A 21,027-nucleotide genomic window follows, 5' to 3' on the forward strand; every position below is an offset into this window, starting at 1 on the left:
GAGGTTGCAATCATTTGTACTCATCTCATTCATATTATAAAACAACTTCTTTGTGAGTTAATCTCTCTTCCAAGTTCTTTAAAAACTTTATTGATTAAGCAAGTATATTTCTATACTTGTGGTGTCATCCTTTCCATCTTGATTCTTATAATTCCTAAATTTCATATCTAGTGGGATTAAGACACCATTACCATCCCTCAAGCAAGTTTGTGAAGATCGGGGTTGTGCTCTTTAGCATAGCTTCTTCTTTGGCATGTTTGAGATACAACTTCATCACCATTCGGCCAAGAGAGATGTATCTTCATTCTAGCTGAATCATCGTGTCTCATTTGAAGAGTTAGTCGAACCATCTTCATGCCAAGGGACTTATTCTTTTAATTGAAGCATTATGTACATGATTGTACTTAGCCGAATCATTAGGTGCCTATTCGGCCAAGCCCTCTCATTTCCTATAAATTGAGAGGCTGCCATCATTTATACTCATCTCATTCATATTATAAAACAACTTCTTTGTGAGTTAATCTCTCTTTCAATTTCTTTAAGAACTTTATCGATTAAGCAAGTATATTTATATACTTGTGGCGTCATCATTTCCATCTTGATTCTTATAAACATATATTTCATATCTAGTGGGTTTAAGACACCATTACAATCCTTCAAGCAAGTTTGTGAAGACCGGGGTTGTGCTCTTTAACATAGCTTCTTCTTTGGCGTATTTGAGATACAACTTCATCACCATCATCCATTAAACTTCAACACCATCATCCATCTTCCATTGAAGACCACCAACAACATCATCTTCAACATAATTCCGCAACTAACTCTTTCTTTCTTTTTATTCATTTTATATCATTTATTTACCTATCCATTCCATTATAACCTTACTAATCATTTTTCTTATCTTTCTTTGTTGTAGCCATACTTACAATTCAAGGACATTACTTTTGTCATTCCTAGATCGAAACAACAATAAGGATATATATTCACTTCGTTTGAAGGATGTAATTCCTCTTATATCAAAACTTATTAAGGAATTAGTTTAGTCTAAAATAAAAATTGGAGAACCATTTATATAAGAACACGTGTTAGAATGTACACCTAGGGGCGGTGAATACGGGTGGATCAGGATGGATGATGTTTTGCACAAAGCAATTCACTATTTGTCTTGAAAGAAACACAAAGCTATTCACTAGTTCGTCAATAATCGCTCCAAAGATCTCAAAGTCAACATAAAAGCTAGAACCATCAGCAATGGAGATTTTCTTTCCAAACTCTGTAATTGGAATGGCGGGGATCTTCGCCTTTTTGCTCTTTAGCTACACGTTATTTAGAGCAGTTGTTAATCCAAAAAGCTCGAACACGAAGATGAAACCACCGGAAATCGCCGGTGGAAGGCCGTTTCTCGGCCACCTCCACCTGTTAGGAGGGTCAAAGCCAGCGCACATCACGTTTGGTAACTTCGCCGACGAATACGGACCCGTCTTCACCGTCAGGCTAGGCGTGCACCCAACGCTAATTGTAAGCAGTTCGGAAGTCGCTAAAGAGTGCTTCACCACCAACGATAAGGCCTTCGCTAGTCGTCCGAGAACTTTAGCGGCGGAGCTTTTGGGGTTCAACTTCGCCATGTTTGGGTTCAGCCCTTACGGCCCTTACTGGCGTCACATTCGCAAGATAGCGACGCTCGAGATACTGTCGAACAGCCGATTGGAGAAGCTCAAACACGTAAGAGAATCGGAAGCCAAGGAATCAATCAAACGGCTCTACGAGTTAGTAACCAGCGGCGGTTCGAAACAGGTGGTCGTGAATATGATGAGATGGTTCTGGACTGTCAACATAAACACGGTTTTTAAGATAGTTATCGGGAAGAGATACTCGGAGGTTGAAAATTCACACGAGGAAGAGGAGAACGAACAGCGGAGGAAAGCGGTGAGGGATTTCTTCGCATTGACGGGGACGTTCACGGTGGCGGACTCGCTGCCGTTCTTGCGGTGGTTGGATCTGGGCGGACACGAGAAGGCCATGAAGAAGACGGTGAAGAAACTGGACCAAATTCTGGAGGAATGTTTGGTGGAACATAAACGGAAGAGAAATTCAGGCAAACCGGCCGGCGAACACGATGAATTCATGGGCATAATGCTGTCGCTTCTTGAAGATGCCGGAAAACTCCCTTCTTACGATGCTGATACAATCAACAAAGCTACCTGTCTGGTTAGTTCCACCTTTACCCTACATCCAGTCTGAAATTTAATTTTTTTTAAATATATTAAATAAAAAAAATCATAATCTCATTCAAACGAAGAAAGTTAGCTATTGAATTAGTTGAGTAAATCAAACTTTAAAATGTCTTACTAAACAGATTTTCCAATTAGTGATGAGTTTGTTAATTTAAGGGGAAAAAATTTAGATAATTATTGATGGACTAAGGGAGGTGAGAGGTTGACTGTTTATTAAAATTTTATAAAATTTATTTATAAAAAACTTATAATATGAATTATTAAATATAAAATTCATTTTTTAATATATAATTTTACACTTGTCTTTACATACAGACATACTAGTAATATATGAATATGACTGAATTGGTTTTATTCAATCATACAATGATACGTAGAAATTAACATTGCAACTGTCGGGTAATTCTGGTTTACGTTAATCTAATATAAGATTAAGTAAATATGTTATTAAAAATGTTAATATTTTTTAATATTTTTGGTAGAGTATTACGTAAAATGTTTTTTTTATCGAAAATGTTAATTTCACTACTTAAAATGAATATTTTTTATATTAATATTTTCGGTAGAAAAATAATATTTTCGGTAAAAAATAATATTTTAGAAACATTCGATATTAATATTTTTCGATAGAAAAAATAATATTTTAAGTAATATTCTATCAAAAATATTAAAAAATATATTTATATTTTAGTAATATTGATAGGGCTGCGTACATTACGCAAAGATATGACGTTTGACTTTTAAGAGGTGTTTGGATCAAAGAATGTGAGATTTTTATAGGAATGGAATTTATATTTTTATGTTTGGTTGGCCAGAAATCTCATTCTCGGTAATGTTTTATTATCAAATATCAATAGTAGATTTTTTGGGTATATTACCGATAATGTCATTACCTCTATTTCCTTATGTATTGTTGGATTACCGGCGTTTTGGATTAAAATGCCCTTAATTTTTTTTAAAAAAAATATCATTCTTCTGTCATTGAATAATAAAAATTTTACGAATATTAAATTATAAATTTATCCTTAAAATATTTTAGATTTACAAAAAATATCTATAATTAAAATTTTATATGAAGTTCAGGGGTTAAAATAAAATTTTACATTTTCATTAAATCTTTTTATATTTTTAATTTTGTAAAAAATATATATATAAATTTTATGAATTTAAATTTTTTTAAAAAAATAAATAAATATTTTCTAACTTGTTAAAAAAATAAATATATAATAAGGACAATTTGGTCAAATATACATTTTAATAATATCTTATTCTTTTAACCAAATATGGTAATATTACATTCATACTAAATCAATCAAACACAAAATATATTATTCTCAGTAATTCAATTCTTTGGTAATTTAATATTCTATCTGATAATCTTATATTCCGTAAACTAAACGCTAACGGTTTTACTACACGCACCACGAAAATTCATTTGTCTTACTAAATCTAGTGGTTCCTAATGCTCTAATAATGAACTAAAAATAATAATGGTGCCTCATGCACTGAAGATAGAATTATTATTATTATTTTCCAAAAAGGAAGATTGAGTGTGACATATAAATGTATTAAATAATTTTAATAATTAATTTGAGTATTAATTTTTTAGAGATTTATAATTAAAATATTTATATTTATAGGATATGTATATTATTATGATTAAAAAGATTAAATATATATTATTTTATAATTATTTTAGATTATTAAAAAATTAAGTTTGATATTTTTTGTATAAGGATGATCTAGTTCGGTTCAATTCAACTTTTCAATAAAAGATGAATCAAACAATACTTCCCGGTTTTTTATTCGGTTCGATTTGTGAGTTTTTAATTATTCATTATTTTTTAAATTCAGCAACTAAATAAAGAAAACTTAAATTGAGTGCAAATATATAAGTTTAGATTCATAAAAATATTATTATTTTTAAAATTTTATTTATTTAAGTCTATCTTACGATAAATTTAAAATAAATTTATTTTGAAATAATTATTTTTTCTTTTTTAAATTTAATATGATTTGAAATAAATGATTTTATGTATGGTTTGACAGAAGTCGAATAATATTAGGGTCCATTTATTTCAATAAAAATAGATTTAAATTTTTTTTATAAAATAAATTATATTTGTTAAAAAATATCTTATAGTGTTAAAATAATATTGTATAAATTATTTTCTTATCAACTTACTTATCAACTAATTTCTTTCAAATATTTATTTTACATTATTTATTTATTTTTATTATGCATGCGATAAAATATAATATTTATAAGGTGTATGCGAGTTTTACTATTTTGGGCCATCGATACTTTTTACAGGCAATAATTTTGGGTGGAACGGACACGACAACAGTGACGATAACGTGGGCCCTATCGTTACTGCTAAACCATCGGGATATCTTGAGAAAAGCCCAACAAGAGTTGGATACTTTCGTTGGTAAAGACAGGCTAGTGCAAGAATCCGACATGAAGAATCTACAGTATCTCCAAGCCATTGTCAAAGAAACAACCCGATTATACCCCGCCGCCCCCCTCTCCGTTCCGCATGAATCCGTTGAAGACTGCACCACCGCCGGGTACTTTATCCCGGCAGGCACACGACTTCTTGTAAACATTTCGAAGCTTCAACGAGATCCTAACCTATGGCCCGATCCCGATGAGTTTCGACCCGAAAGGTTTCTTACGACACACAAGCACGTGGATGTGAGGGGACAGAACTTTGAGTTTATTCCGTTCGGTAGCGGTCGGAGAGTTTGCCCCGGAATCTCATTTGCGCTTCAAGTTTTGAATATCAACCTTGCTGCTTTGCTGCAGTCGTTTGACATTACGACGCCACATGATGAGGCGGTTGACATGCGTGAGGGTGCCGGTTTGACTAATCTCAAAGCTACGCCACTTAACGTCGTTTTCACACCTCGTCTTCCTCCTCATCTCTATGAATAAACTACGATGCCGGTTGACATGCATGACGGTGTCGGTTTGATTGATCTTAAAGCTACGCCACTTTATGTCGTTTTCACACCTCGTCTTCCTCCTCATCTGTATGAAATACATATATATAGTTGTTTGTGGTATCGTTTTTACTAGTTTGAACACGGACAATCTGTATGCACTCTATTTATGTTTATTTAAGTTAAAAATTATATTTATTACAGTGATATTATTTTTAAGGTTGTGAGATTATTGTTGCATCGAAGAAACAATTCTTGCTTATTTTGGCTCCACTTTTACACTATTTCACCAAAAATTATTTTTTAAAGATCTTTTTAACTTGATGCTTTAAAATAAATATTATGATCTATTTATGAACATAATTTTTAATATATATATATACACACGATATGCAATTTCTAAAGTGCATATATGCTGCAAAAATAAAAAGAAAGGATAAGATATTAATTTTAGAAAGCAAGACAATATGATCATAAATAACAAATTAAACAATATGAACTGAATTCAACTCGATTTCATTTCAAGTTTGTCATGAATATTGTTTGCTTCCCATTTCCATGGTGTTAATGAGCTTCATATACACAACCAAAAGCAAATTTACAAGATAGCAATTTATAAAGCTGACAAGTTGAGAATGTTTATGCAGTGAAATAAAGGCTTTACCTTTGCCCCTTTTCACTCCATAGAGTCTGTTACTCTATTCTGTTTATCCATATCTTCCACAGGAACCTACTACTTGACAGTGCCGTTGGTGCTAATATGGTTTGCATTTATAACTTTAAGGGAAGAAGACGAGCCAAGGTCAAAGGGTCCCAACGACTCCGTCTGCATCACATTCCATTAAAAATTATAGTAAATATAAATAATAAGATGCTTTAAAAATGGCATCATTAAAAATTATCGGCATGGTGAGAAAAATAATTCAATATGTAAAGTTCAGTAAGCAAAATAGAAAAATTGAAAGCACGGTAAGTAAAATAGGAGAGCGAGTATAGTTTAGTCAAGAACGGTGTAATTTACCCTTATTTATAAAAGGAAAATATGAAATAATTAGTTCTACCCGCCAAAGTTGGTTGATTCATTGAACAACAAACTTATGAGAAGAAAAAGAAAATCTACATTCCTTGTTAACACAGCCCGGTCGCATTGAAAATGGAGTAGAGCAAATTGAATTCTGTTAATAAATTCCAAACCAAGGTCGGCTAGTTAAGCCACTTCCCTTTTATGTTTTTTTTCACATTCCAATATACTTTCTTGAGTGTTACTATGTCACTTAGCAATCACCGGATCATGCATCGATTCACCGCGATCGTCGTCTGAGAGAGGACATTATTACAGCAGTAGTTATGGGATGTGTTCAAGGCAAGTATATTTCAACGTACTCTCCGTCTAGGTGACTCAAAGAGGACAAACAAGAACATGGTTACATTAAGAGAAGGAGCGAAGTGCAGAAGTTTTCATCGGGAGCGAAGGATGAAGGCGATGATAAGAGCCTCGGTCTGGCCCCTAGGATGGTCGGAAATGGACTGAACGTGGTTGATAGGGAAGGGGAGACGTTGAGGAGTAATGATGATAATGAGAATGTTCCGCAACGGAATGAGTCGAGGAAAATGGCTTGTTGATAATGTTCCTTTTGAGGTTGTCTGGTTTGGTTCCAAAGAGTGTTGATTCCTATGATAAGCTTGCCAAGGTAAGTATGTCTTCCATGGCTTTGATGATTAGAGATATTTGGTTTCCAATTAAATGTGGTATCAAACCGCTCGTATTCGAATCTCCGAGAAAATGAGTATTAAATCGACAATTATTCGATCCGGTTATGCAGGTAGGCCAAGGAACATACAACAATGTGTACAAAGCTCGAGACAAGGATACCGGAAAGATCGTTGCGTTAAAGAAGGTTCGTTTCAACACTGCAGAGCCTGAGAGTGTTAAATTCATGGCAAGAGAGATTATGATACTTCAGAAGCTGAACCATCCGAATATTATCAGGCTTGAAGGATTAGCTACTTCAAGGATGCAGTACAGTCTTTATCTGGTCTTTGATTTCATTCAGTAAGACTTAACCAAAGTTATCTCCCGGCCTGGCGAGCGGCTCACCGAACCTCATGTTTGAACTTCGAATCTATGTTGCTCCGACATCATTTTTTCCCGAAGTACTATGATCTAATATTTGTGTCTAATACATGAGTACCATATATTATGATGCAGATCAAGTGTTACATGCAAAAACTGCTATCAGGACTGGCGTACTATCATGAAAGAGGGATATTGCACCGAGACATCAAAGGTTCAAACCTGTTGATAGATAGGAATGGGGTGCTGAAAATTGCGGATTTCGGGCTTGCCAATACTTTCAACTCGAAATCGAAGCGACCTCTTACGAGCCAAATCGTAACACTTTGGTATAGAGCTCCGGAGTTGCTATTAGGATCCACAGATTATGGTGCTGGGATTGATCTCTGCAGGTTGCCTTTTAGCTGAGATGTTTGCTGGAAGACCTACTATGCCTGGAAGGGCTGAGGTACACCCATCATTTCTACTTAAGTCCGTTTGATAATACTTTTTAAAAGTACTTTTAACTAAAAATCTCGTTTTGATCATAAAATCAATATTAAATGAGTCAAAAATGAATTTTTTTTAGGTAAAAATAGTGATTTCAAACTAATCGCAAAAGTTAAGATATCTATTTTTTTCAATTTCAATTATAATTTTACTTTTATTAATGCATGGGCTCCACTTAGTTATGTATTTATATTTTATTTTAATAATTTAATACTAACATCCTTAAAAAATAATTTATTACTTTTAATAATTTAAAAATAAATAAATTTCATGATTTATATATTAAAATATTAATAGTGAATTATATTAAAAAATATATTTTTTATTATAATTATATTTTTTTTTTAGTTTTTATATTTTTATTATAGTTTAAATTTATATATAATAATATTTTTCTTGAATTTATTAATGTTTAAGTTGATATGATTCATATATAATAATATTTTTTCAATTTATTAATGTTTAAGTTGATATGATTCATATATAACAATATATTTTTGAATTTATGATAGTTTAAGTTGATATATATGATTCATATAAAGTGTAAATATAATTTAAATGTTATATTTTTAATTTACAACATAATGTCTATAATGGACTCTTTATCTTTTTAAATTCACTTTTTAACAATAATTCTAAACAATTAAATTTCAAGCTATAATTTTATACAATAATTTTGAAAGTTCGTTTCTAGGACACTTTTAAAATTCTTTTTTTTTTTGAAAGTTTACCAAACTCGCCCTAATATTAAGAAAATATGACTTTATTATGACCTTTGAAATATATATATATATATATGACACTTGAGTACGAGTAACATAAGTTTAAATACCAATTACTGAATAGATTATTAGATTATTGTCATGAATGCATTTGAACATCCTCTAAAAGAATAAAAAAAACAAACAAAGCATAATGCTAATTAACCTCACGCCATTTTTTTCACTTTTAACTCCCAACATTTCATTTTTTATCAAAATGAACTTTGTTGGATAGAAATTATTAGTTGATTATTGGTAATTAACACATATTATTGACGCGATATTTTCATATGTAATAAATTGATGACATGTCATATGTTCATCATCTAAGGTGATGATATGTCATATACTATGTCACATAAGGTGATTACATATCATGTATCACGTCACCCTAGATGATGACATGCTATGTGCTATATTAATAATTAAGTACATGTGGAAGTGTCATGTCTGTAACATGCGTCGATCAACTAACGATTTTCATCCAGTATAAACTATTTGAGCAAGAATTGAAATATTAAGACTAAAATGCTTAAAAATAATAGGGGTTAAAGTGACCTTTCCATTGGAAGCTAATTGACATTATACCATGGGGGGGGGCAATTTTCATTCATCTATATGTGCTTTTGCAGCAATGCAGTATCTCAACTGCATACTAAAATTGTATGTTACTCGGATTTGGATGTATGATAGTGTTACCGCTGACAAGTTAAGCTTGTGATTAGGTTGAGCAGCTTCATCGAATTTTCAAGCTCTGTGGTTCACCCTCAGAGGATTACTGGAAGAAGATGAAGCTACCAGCAAGCTTTCGCCCACCGCAGCATTACAAGCCTGGATATCAAGAAGCATTTGGAGACTTCCCAGGTTCTTCATTTGAGCTCCTCGTAATGCTTCTTAATCTGGACCCATCTTATCGTGGCATTGCGGCCTCTGCTCTTCAAACTGAAGTAAGCTAAAAATCGGCACCACTCTCTACACAAGAAAACCCTAATCATGACCAGATGCTTCGTTTCATCTTTTGTGTTTGCAGTTCTTTTCTTCAATTCCATTGGCATGTAGCCTTTCAGATCTACCAGTGATATACAAAGAGGAAGATGAGCCACATAAAACCAAAGATCGAAAGAAGTATGTTAGCTTTTTAAGTATTGAGAATTAGCTTTCCCAGCAAACTAACAAGTTCTTTAATGGTGATATTGAAGGCACAGAACATCAAAAACAAAGCAAACTTCCGGGAAGAAACATGGAAATCATGAGACAAAGGACTTAACAACAACAGATCAAAACAAAGATGATCCCGATACTTCCATGGAGATAAATGTTAGTTGGTCTTTTATGTTTGATAAAAGAACTAAATAGTTAATTTGTAACCTCCAACACCCGGCCAGGACGTTATTCTCATGTCTAGGTGATTACTTATAATATTCAGAAATTCTTTTTATATTTAAAACAATGTTGAAATCCATGTCTCAGTAATATGTGAAATTTTTCCATAATAAGGATTCATACGATAAACATATATTAATACATATTTTAGAAAACCATATAAAACACATATATATCAAAATATCACAGAAAACCTTATAAGACATTTACGGAACAAAATATCAGTAATACGAATATATCCAATACTATAGCAAAACACATGCCACCAAATACAACTGAAAATATATAGAGATGTACGTTTGTACGAAGTAAAAGTTGTTGATCTCCCTTGATGTCAAATCTGCTAGATTGCGGTTTGTTGTTATCTGAAAATGTTAAAATTTAAAGAATGAGCTAAAAAGCCCAGTGTGTTTCATACAGTGTAAAAAACATACTGATAAAATATTTCGGTAAAATTGGTTTATGCAACATGTTTTAAAAACATGAACACTACCCCATCATTTCGCAATCTGTTTGTGTAGGTTCCCCATAACCATACACCCCGCACAACCAGTAAGGCCCTGAACACAAAGCCGAGGAGCCTGCAGATAATCTTCCTCCAACAATACCCCCAATGAAAGTAATGAACATGAATGTATTCGAGTGAAAACAATGAATAATCCTTTAAAAACATAAGAATGTTTCATGCTTGGAAACCATAAGCAGAAATACATAAATCAGAAATCAAATCAGTAATATACGGTAATTCAGATATAGGATAATCAGTATTTAGTATTTAGAAATCAGTATAAAATATCGTAAACATAAATCATATCAGAAATATGCGGTAAATCAGATATCAAATACACAGTGTTCAGATATATAAATTTTAAAACAGTAATGTAAGACTGTCACGAAACACGCCTGTAATAGTATGAGAAATCATATATGGCTTCTGAGTCTGTTGATCACGCTCTGCTGTAGCGCTATATCCTACGAATCGAAAAAATCCATATTGGAATCCTAATATGAATAATTTTAACCTTTATTTAAATAATTTATAGAAACCTACGGGTAATTCTCGTAGTACGCGGTTCGGGCGGATCTGACGAACGGACAACCTCGGACCAAATTGATCCTCGATCAGGTGAAACACGAGTATCTTCATAAAATATCTTAATGGACCAATTCCATAACCATATCTCAAATAAATAATAAAAAATACTAAAAATACTAATCATTTTTGGGTTAACGAGCTCGATTTGGGGATTTCAGGCCAGAATTTGGCAAAACGGACTTCGGAATCACTCAGGACGTCGAAAAACATAAAATATGACTTTTCGAAAATTTTGACTTTTTGGTCAAAGTCAACGGGTTTGACAATCAATTTCAAGGCTTTCGGTTTCGAATTTGGAAAAACGGATTTCAGATTCGGACTTAGGACTTAGGACGTCGTAAAACATAAAATAATACTTTTTGAAAAATTTGACTTTTTGGTCAAAGTCAACGGTCAACGATCAATGATCAACGGGTCGGGTCGGACCAAGTCGGGTCGGGTCGGGTCAAACCGGTTCAAGAAACTGCCCATACACGCCAGACAAAGCCACGAGTAGTGACAGCGGGTGTGGGCGTGTGCGGTGGCCTATGGCTGCCTAAAAATCACGAAAAAATTTCCTAAAATTATTTTAAGGGATTTTGAGACACTTACCAAGCTCGGTTCAAAGTTTTGAACGGGGGAGAGCTCGATTTCAACACGTCGAAAACTTTAACTGCTTTACCTCCCTCACGCGCCAGCGACGATGGAGACAAAGAGGACACCGACGGACTCAAAACGACACAAGGAACATGATGGTGTGGGAGGTGTCGAAAACGGAGTAACGATCGACGATGAATTTAAGATTTTCCCAGCGGTGGTGCTAAAAAAAGTTGAAACTTTGAATCGAAATTCACGACGTTTGACAACGTTTCACTTCAATTGGTTTACGGGTTTTGTTCATTGGTCGAAGATGAATACGATGGTGGTTTCAAATCGACGATCGGTGGTCAGACGGCGTCGGGATCGGGTTTTAAAGTAGGGTGATGGATGAGTAATTAGAGCAATTGGTTTCTATTTTACAGAACCAATTGCACGCATATATAACCAATATTCTGCCGACACTCCAAAGGTAAATTCAGGGCTTGGTCCCTAAATTTCCTTCACTTCTAAAATGGCCTACAAGTTTTGAAAACTTTTAATTTATTCCCCAAATTTCACTAAATTACTTAATCATAAATATATATTATTTTTTCCGAGTTGTTACAATTCTCTCTCTACAAGAAATTTCGTCCTCGAAATTTACCTTATGAAAATAGATGAGGAAACTGAGCCTTTATTGACTCCAATGTCAAAAAAGTAGCTTCTAAGGGGCCACGGTTACTCCACTGAACTTTGACCATTGGAATACGCCTATTCCGAAGAACTCACGCATCTCTTTCTAAAATCTGAACGGGCTCTTCTTCGTATGACAAATCAGGTCTCAGCTCTAACTCATCAACCTGAATGATGTGATCTGGATCTGGACGATATCGCCTTAACATAGATACATGAAAAACATCATGAATACGACTGAGCTGGGGAGGCAACTCAAGCTAATAAGCAACATGTCCGACTTTCTTCAGAATATGATATGGCCCAATAAATCTCGGACTCAACTTATCTTTACGTCCAAATCTTAATACTTTCTTCCATGGAGATACCTTGAGAAAAACTTGATTCCCAACCTCAAACTCGATATCTTTCCGTCGCTTATCTGCGTATGACTTCTGCCTATCAAATGCCTCTTTTAAGCGATCACGGATCAATCTGACAGTATCTTCAGTCTCTCGAACCAAGTCTGGACCCAAAGTTTTTCTATCATGTAACTCTGTCCAACATATAGGAATACGACATCTACGTCCATACAGAGCCTCGTACGGTGCCATACGAATACTTGTCTGGTAACTATTATTGTAAGTAAACTCAGCTAATGGCAAAAAATCTTCGCAACTACCACGGAAATCAATCACACAACCCCGTAACATATCCTCTAACACTTGAATAACTCGTTCAGACTGACCATCAGTCTGTGGATGAAAAGTTGTACTGAAATTCAAACGAGTACCAGAGCCTCGTGCAAAGCCTTCCAGAACCTGGAAGTGAACCTCGGATCTCGGTTAGATATGATAGACAACGGAACACCATGAAGTCTAATGATCTCATAAATGTACAATCTAGCCAGTTTGTCCAAAGAATAATTAACCCGAACAGGAATAAAGTGAGCTAACTTGGTGAGTCGATCGATAATCACCCAAACATAATCCTTTTTGGAATGAGTGAGAGGAAGACCTGTAACAAAGTCCATCGTAATGTGCTCCCATTTCTACACATGAATCTTAATTGACTGTAACAATCCAGATAGATGCTGGTGCTCTGCTTTAACCTTCTGACAAGTCAAACACCTTGTCACAAAATCTGAAAAATTCTTCTTCATGCCAGTCCAAAAGTATCGCTCTTTGAGATTATTGTACATATTCCCCCTCCAGGATGCATAGCATAAGGACTACTATGAGCCTCCTGAAGAATAACCCGTCTCAACTCATTATCTTTAGGGACGCAGTAACGACTGTGAAAGCACAAAATACCATCCTGATCCAAATTATATTCTGAACTCGATCACTGCTTAACTTGTTCAATAATGAGAAGAAATGAGCTATCAAGGAGCTGTTTAGCCTTAATATCCTCGGAAAAATTGGGTTTAACCTGCAACTCTGCTAACAGACTATTATCATCAAATAAACTCAAGTTGGCGAATAAGGCTCTGAGATCTTATATCGCCTTACGGCTCAAGGCGTCAGCCACTACATTAGTCTTCCCTGGAAGATACTCTATCTCAAATTCATAGTCCTTTAGAAGCTCCAACTAGAGACGCTGTCTTAAATTCAATTTCTTCTGAGTAAGCATATACTTTAAAATCTTATGATCGGTATAGATATAACACTTTTCCCCGTAGAGGTAGTGTCTCCAGATCTTTAAAGCAAAAACCACGGTAGCTAACTCTAGATCATGAGTAGGATAGTTACGATCATGCGGCTTTAACTGACGTGACGCATAAGCGACAACCTTCTCATCTTACATCAAAACACATCCTAATCTAGAGTGAAAAACATCACTGTAGATAGAAAAATATTTCCCAGATTCAGGCTGAATCAGCACTGGGGCTTGAGTTAGAACAATCTTCAGTTTCTTAAAGCTAGCTTGTTGGTTCTCAAACCAGACAAATGGAACATTTTTCCTCAATAGTTTCGTCAGAAGAGCTGCAATAAGGGAGAACCCCTTAATGAAACTACAGTAATAAGCAACTAAGCCTAAGAAACTACGGATCTCAGAGACGTTCTTGGGTTGCTTCCAATTCAGAATAGCCTCTACTTTGCTTGGATCCACCCGAATACCATCAGAAGAAATGATATGTCCAAGAAAATTCACTTTGCTGAGCTAGAACTCACACTTGCTCAACTTAGCGTATAACTTATTTTCCCTTAGAGTCTGTAGAACAATCCTTAAATGCTCCTCATGTTCTACTTTAGTTCGAGAATACACTAGTATGTCATCGATGAACACAACTACAAACTGGTCTAAATAAGGTCGAAATACCCGATGCATCAGATCCATAAAAGTAGCAGGGGTATTAGTTAACCCGAATGACATCACTAAAAACTCATAATGCCCATACCGAGTACGTAAAGCAGTGTTTAGAATATCAAAATCTTTCACTTTATGTTGGTAATAACCAGACCTCAAGTCTATTTTTGAAAAGATAGAAACCCCTTGAAATTGGTCAAATAGATCATCGATCCTGGGAAGATGATATTTGTTTTTAATCGTGATCTTGTTCAGTTTCCTATAATCAATACAGAGTCTCAGTGTCCCATATTTCTTATTGACAAAGAGAACTGGGGCTCTCCACGGTGATATACTGGGTCGAATAACTCCCCTATCCAACAACTCCTGGAGTTGGGATTTCAATTCCTTAAGCACCTTTGGGGCCATACGATAAGGATCCATTGAAACCGGGGTGGAACCAGAATAGACTTCAATCTCAAATTCAACTTCTCTATCCGGCGATAATCCATGCAACTATTCAGGAAAAACATCGGGAAATTCCTTGACAATTCAGATACCTTCAATATCATATTAAGAACTCCTAGTGTCCAAAATATAAGCAAGAATGCCTCGGAACCTTTCCTGATCATCTTCTCAACTACCAAAGCAGACACAACATTCGTTAAAAATCTACGACGTTCCCCGATCATTACAATCTTTTATGTTATCTGGGGTTTTCAGAACAGCTCTCTTTGTCTCATAATCAAAATTAACTCGATGTTTGTCCAACCAATATATGCCGAGAATCAAATCAAACTCTTCCAAATGTAACTCCATCAAGTCGGCCAAAAAAATCTCCCCATTGATCTCTATAGGACACTCTCTAAAAATACGATCCAACAATATAGACTTGCCTAAGGGACTTTTAACTGTCACCGAATTCTCAGTATTCTCAACAGGAATATTCAGACCCTCAGAAATAAAATACGATACATAGAAATTTGTAGAACCACTATCAAACAATGCAAAGTAGGGAACTGAATGAATAGTAACAGTATCTGCAATCACATTAGGCCCATCGCGATCCTGTCAAAGTCTAGCAGTGTAAACCAATGCAAGCTGTCTGACCTCATATTTGACTGGACCCCTACTCTGAGATGCTCGGCATCTACTAGCCGATCCTGGTGCTCTGCCCTGACTACGACTCCCTGTCGGAGTGTGAATAGTACCCTGAGTACGAGCGGGAGTACTAACTAGTGTATGAACTGAATGAGTTAACTCTGGACAATCCTTTACAATATGGCCACCTGAACCACATCTAAAATAGGTACCTAATTTTCTCATGTATTCCCCAAAATGAGGTCTACCATAATAATCACATGGTTGTAAAGGCTGCGACCCATAAGAACCACCATGTTTAGAAGGCTAAACAACAGAAGAACCAGATGCAACAGGTCTGACACTCGCACCGCCTCTCTGAAAAGACTCACCCCTGCCTCTCTTGTTGGGGTGTGCAGAAGAATCAACAGAACCAGAAGGCCTCCTGAATAGGACTTGAGCTCGATCTCTATCTCTCTTGCGCTACATACCCAATCGATCTATTTCCTCTGTAGTCTTGGCTATCTCAACCAAGACATCAAAATTCTTCTCCCGATGGGTAGCAACTCGACTCTTGATCTCATACTTGGGTCTATTCTCGAACCTCAAGCATTGATTTGTCTCACTGTCAATAAGTCCATAAGCATATCAGCTCAATCGGATGAACTCAACCTCATAGTCCATAATAAAAATATTACTCTGCTCCAGATTTTGAAACTCATGGCGTCGCTCCTGCAGATATCTCTCTCCGATGTAGCGACTCCATAAACGCGTCTTAAAAAGATCTCATGTTAAATGGTTCCTCGGAATACTACAAGAAATCGATTTCCACCATCTGAAACTCTCTTTCTTCAGCATAGTCAGGGCTCTCTTTAACTTCTGCTCAGGCCTCAGATCAATCTCATCCATAATTCTCTTAATATCCTCCAGCCAATACTCAGCGTCTGTCGGAGGTCCACCAGTAATAACCTCAAATGGAACTACTCCAACAGCCACCAAGGAATTCGAAATCTCTACTGCAGTCATATTACTAGGGACTCTAGCAGCTCTCTGAAACATGCGAAAGACAACTCTATTAATGGCATCTTCATTCATGTCAGTATCTTCATCTTCAGTGACATGAGGGTCTCTCACAGGAGTAATCAGATCATCATGAGAAATGGTTGGATCTACATGCAAAACAGGAAGATCACGTGGTGACATCGGATCATCTATCGTAACAGGAGGTCGGGCAACTCACCCTCGACCACTACCACGGCATGTCTTACGACCTCTAGCAACACTCATCGTTCGATCTATAAGGTTCTACAAAAAGAATTTGAAACATAATTTAAACTAGCATCAGGGATATCGAATAAAAATAATTCATAAAATAAGGTGACACGTTTTTGAAAATATCAAAATTCTTAAAAATCCAGAGTTTAGGACTCATCCACAATCCGAGTGTTTAAAAATGAAAGCTCTGATACTACCAAATGTAATCTCCTACACCCGGACTGGACGTTATGCCCATGTCTAGGTGATTACTTATCATATTCAAAAATTCTTTTTATATTTAAAACAACGTTGAAATCCATGTCTCAGTAATATGTGAAATTTTTTCATGATAAGGATTCATACGATTAATAGATATTAATACATATTTTAGAAAACCATATAAAACACATACATATCAAAATATCACAGAAACATTATAAAACATTTACAGAATAAAATATCAGTGATACGAATATATTCAATACTATAGCAAAATACATGTCACCAAATATAACTGAAAATATATGGAGATATATGTTCGTACAAAGTAAAAGTAGTTGATCTCCCTTGATGCCAAATCTGCTAGATTACGGTCTGTTGTTATTTGAAAAGGTTAAAATTTACATAATGAGCTAAAAAGCCCAGTGTGTTCCATACAGTCTAAAAAACATACTAATAAAATATTTCGGTAAAATTGGTTTATGCAACATGTTTTAAAAACATGAACACTACCACCATCCTTTCACAATCTGTTTATGTAGGTTCCCCATAACCATACACCCCGCACAACCAGTAAAGCCCTGAATACAAAGCCGAGGAGCATGCAGATAATCTTCCTCCAACATTACCCCTCCCAATGACAGTAATGAACATAAATGTATTCGAGTGAAAACAATGAATAATCCTTTAAAAATATAAGAATGTTTCATGCTTGGAAACCATAAGCAAAAATACAGAAATCAGAAATCAGAAATCAAATCAGTAATATACGGTAATTCAGATGTTGGATAATCAGTATTCAGAAATCGATATAAAATACCGTAACCAGAAATCATATCAGAAATATGCGATAAATAAGATATCAAATACACAGTGTTCAGATATATATATATTTTAAAACAGTAATGTAACACTGTCAGAAAACACACCTGTAACAGTCTGAGAAATCAGATATGGAAGCCTACTACTGAGTCTGTCGATCACGCTCTGCTGCAGCCCTAGATCCTACGAATCGAAAAAATCCATATTGGAATCCTAATATGAATAATCTTAAATTTTATTTAAATAATTTACGGAAATATATGGGTAATTCTCGTAGTATGTGGTTCGGGTGAATCTGACGAACGGACAACCCCAGACCTAACTGATCCTCGATCAGGTGAAACACGAGTACCTTTATAAAATATCTTACTAGATCAATTCCATAACCATATCTTAAATAAATAATAAAAAATACTACGGGTTAGAATTTAGCAAAACATACTTCGGAATCAGACTCAGGACGTCGAAAAACATAAAATATGACTTTTAAAAAAATTTGACTTTTTGGTCAAAGTCAATGGGTTTGACTGTCAATTTCAAGGCTTTTGGGTTCGAATTTGGAAAAATGGACTTCGGATTCGAATTCAGGATTTCGAAAAATTTAAAATGTAAATTTTCGAAAAATTTAACTTTTTGGTCAACGGGTCGGGTCAAACCGGTTCAAGAAACTACCCACACGCGCCAGAAGCGTGCAGTAGCCTACAGAGACACTTACCAGGCTCGGTTCAAAATTTTGAACGGCGGAGAGCTCGATTTCAACACGTCGAAAACTTCGACTGCTTCACCACCCTCACGCACCGGCGACGACGGAGACAAGGAGGACACCGGCGGACTCGAAACGACACAAGGAACACGATGGTGCGGGAGGTGTCAAAAACGGAGCAACGATCTGCGATGAATTTAAGATTTTCCTGGCGGTGGTGCTAAAAAAAGGTCGAAACTTTGAATCAGAATTTACGACGTTTGACCGTGTTTCACTTCAATTGGTTTACGGGTTTTGTTCATCGGTCGAAGACGAACACGATGGTGGTTTCAAATCGACAATCGGTGGCCGGACGACGTCGGGATCGGGTTTGGAAGTAGGGTGCTGAAGGAGTAATTAGAGCAATTGGTTTCTGTTTTACATAACCAATTGCAAGCATATATAACCAATATTATGCCGACACTTCAAGGGTAACCAATATATAACCAATTGCAAGCATATATAACCAATATAACCTACAAGTTTTGAAAACTTTTAATTTAATCTTCAAATTTCACTAAATTGCTTAATCAAATATATATATATATATATATATTCCGGGTTGTCACATAATTGATTACTGATCAATTTTTTTTATCTTACTTGGAGAAGCAGAAAGGAAATGGAAGACGAGCAGCTCTTATCTAGTGAAGCAGATCAATCATAAAGAAGACGTATTTCCGGTATCGGTTTCTCCGCTTCTACGTTCGAACCCGAAAGCAGCTGCGTGAACATAGGCTCATCCGAATGCTACTCAAAACATTCAGAATTTCACTCTGTTACAGGCTTCTATAAAGGATATCAAGAACAACCTGGGCAATCCTCAGTACCGCAGGTCTATGTCTACATTGGATTTCCGAACACTTGATCCGGAGAAGATATCTAAACTCTTCGGTGTTGAATAAAAAGAGATGGTGATGGGGACTTTGGTCTCTCTGTTGAGGTGAAATTATATGACTGTGTGAGTTACTAATTTATTCCTTCCGTCATTTTGGTTATAAATAAATAAAACATCGTTGGTCTTATTGTTTTAGTCATATAAAGAAAGGAAAGTTATCGTGACAAGTCAGTCATTTATAACATTGATGTAAAAAAACATTTGGCGTTGGTTTTATTCTTTTTGAGTTGCCTGGTTTCTGATATTATAATCCTTAATAGGGTTCCAGTTCATGGTTTAAACAAGCTTAAAGCAAACGAGCTGAAGAATTTAATTCATGGAATTCGGATCTATGTACATGAAAGATTACCAGTAGAATTATTGTCTATTGCAGGGTAAATCCATGAAATAATTGTACCGTGATTGCCATCAAGTTTTGGCACCACATGGCTGGTTCCCACGGCATCGGCTCATGCCAGACTGCAACATAAATGGAACAATCAGCTGTTGTAAAGGCAATGATCCTTTCAAGTGATTTTTGTCAATCAATTCCTGCCTGCTTTGGCATGCTGTCAGTCTCTCATCCCCGATGAGGTTCCATTTTTTCATACGCATCAAACTACGAGCGGTGCTGATGGCCCTTGGTTCGAGATTTGAAAGAATTTGATCAAATACAGAGACCTAATAATATTATGATGTATATAATTGGTCACTAAATTATGTGAAGATCATCATTTCAGTCTCAAAATTTTCGAAAGTCACAAAATAATTATTAAATTTTATCAAACCGGTATAAAGTGGTCATTATACAAAATGATCCTTAAATTTATTGAAATTTATCAATATTTTATAACACGTAGTGACCACTTTATAATAATTTTGATAATTTAATGCTAATTTTGTAGTTTTTAAAATTTAGTGTCTATAAAAGATCATCCCGCACAATTTAGTGACAATTTATGTATTTTACCCACCTGTTGAAAATAGCAAACATAAATTTAGAGTTATTGAGACAAGAAGTCCTCAAACTATAACACTCATTTTAGATTTGTCTCTAAACTTTAAAACATGTTATAGTAGTCATCAAACTATCAATATCATCTCATTTTGATCATTTAATTAATATGTCGTTAACTTTATTGATTGTTTGAAAGTCTTGAAAATTGAACCTATGACCTAATTTAAAAAAAAATATTTTTTAAGGTCCTATGAAATTTTTAGAAGGTCACAGGTTCAATTTCCATGTCCTTCAAAAATATATTACTTTTTTAACTAATAAAGTAAAAGATATATTAACGGGACGACTGAAATAGAATGATATTGATAATTTAAAGATCAACATAGAATATTACAAATTTTAGGGACTAATTTAAAAATAGATCATAATTTTTGAACTAATATAAAACATGTTAAAGTTTAAAGACCAATACAAAATGAGGATAATAATTTGTGGACATCATGGGTAATTATTTTATTTATTTATATAATACAAACTACTATCATATCAAAATTGACATAAATATAAAAT

General features: G+C 34.9%; 1 protein-coding gene and 1 pseudogene across 1 annotated transcript; both read left to right on the forward strand.

Moving 5' to 3' along the window:
• The first annotated feature begins 1,126 nt into the window (after positions 1-1,126).
• On the forward strand, positions 1,127-5,392 carry LOC120118554 (cytochrome P450 CYP82D47-like). Its single transcript, XM_039138585.1, has 2 exons — positions 1,127-2,208; positions 4,549-5,392. The coding sequence occupies exons 1-2, from the start codon at positions 1,252-1,254 to the stop codon at positions 5,170-5,172; spliced, it is 1,581 nt and encodes a 526-aa protein (XP_038994516.1). The 5' UTR covers positions 1,127-1,251; the 3' UTR covers positions 5,173-5,392.
• Positions 5,393-6,756: 1,364 nt separating this feature from the next.
• On the forward strand, positions 6,757-9,860 carry LOC120118326 (annotated as a pseudogene).
• Positions 9,861-21,027: the final 11,167 nt, after the last annotated feature.

This window comes from Hibiscus syriacus, unplaced genomic scaffold (genome assembly GCF_006381635.1).
Source record: "Hibiscus syriacus cultivar Baekdansim isolate YM2019G1 unplaced genomic scaffold, ASM638163v2 tig00110328_pilon, whole genome shotgun sequence".
In the NCBI taxonomy this organism is placed as follows: Eukaryota; Viridiplantae; Streptophyta; class Magnoliopsida; order Malvales; family Malvaceae; genus Hibiscus; species Hibiscus syriacus.

Excerpts from the sequence above, each read along its gene's own strand:
- LOC120118554 (XM_039138585.1), top strand. The coding sequence starts at position 1,252 with ATGGAGATTTTCTTTCCAAACTCTGTAATTGGAATGGCGGGGATCTTC. Across the intron at positions 2,209-4,548 it reads TCAACAAAGCTACCTGTCTG|GCAATAATTTTGGGTGGAAC; the intron begins GTTAGTTCCACC and ends TACTTTTTACAG.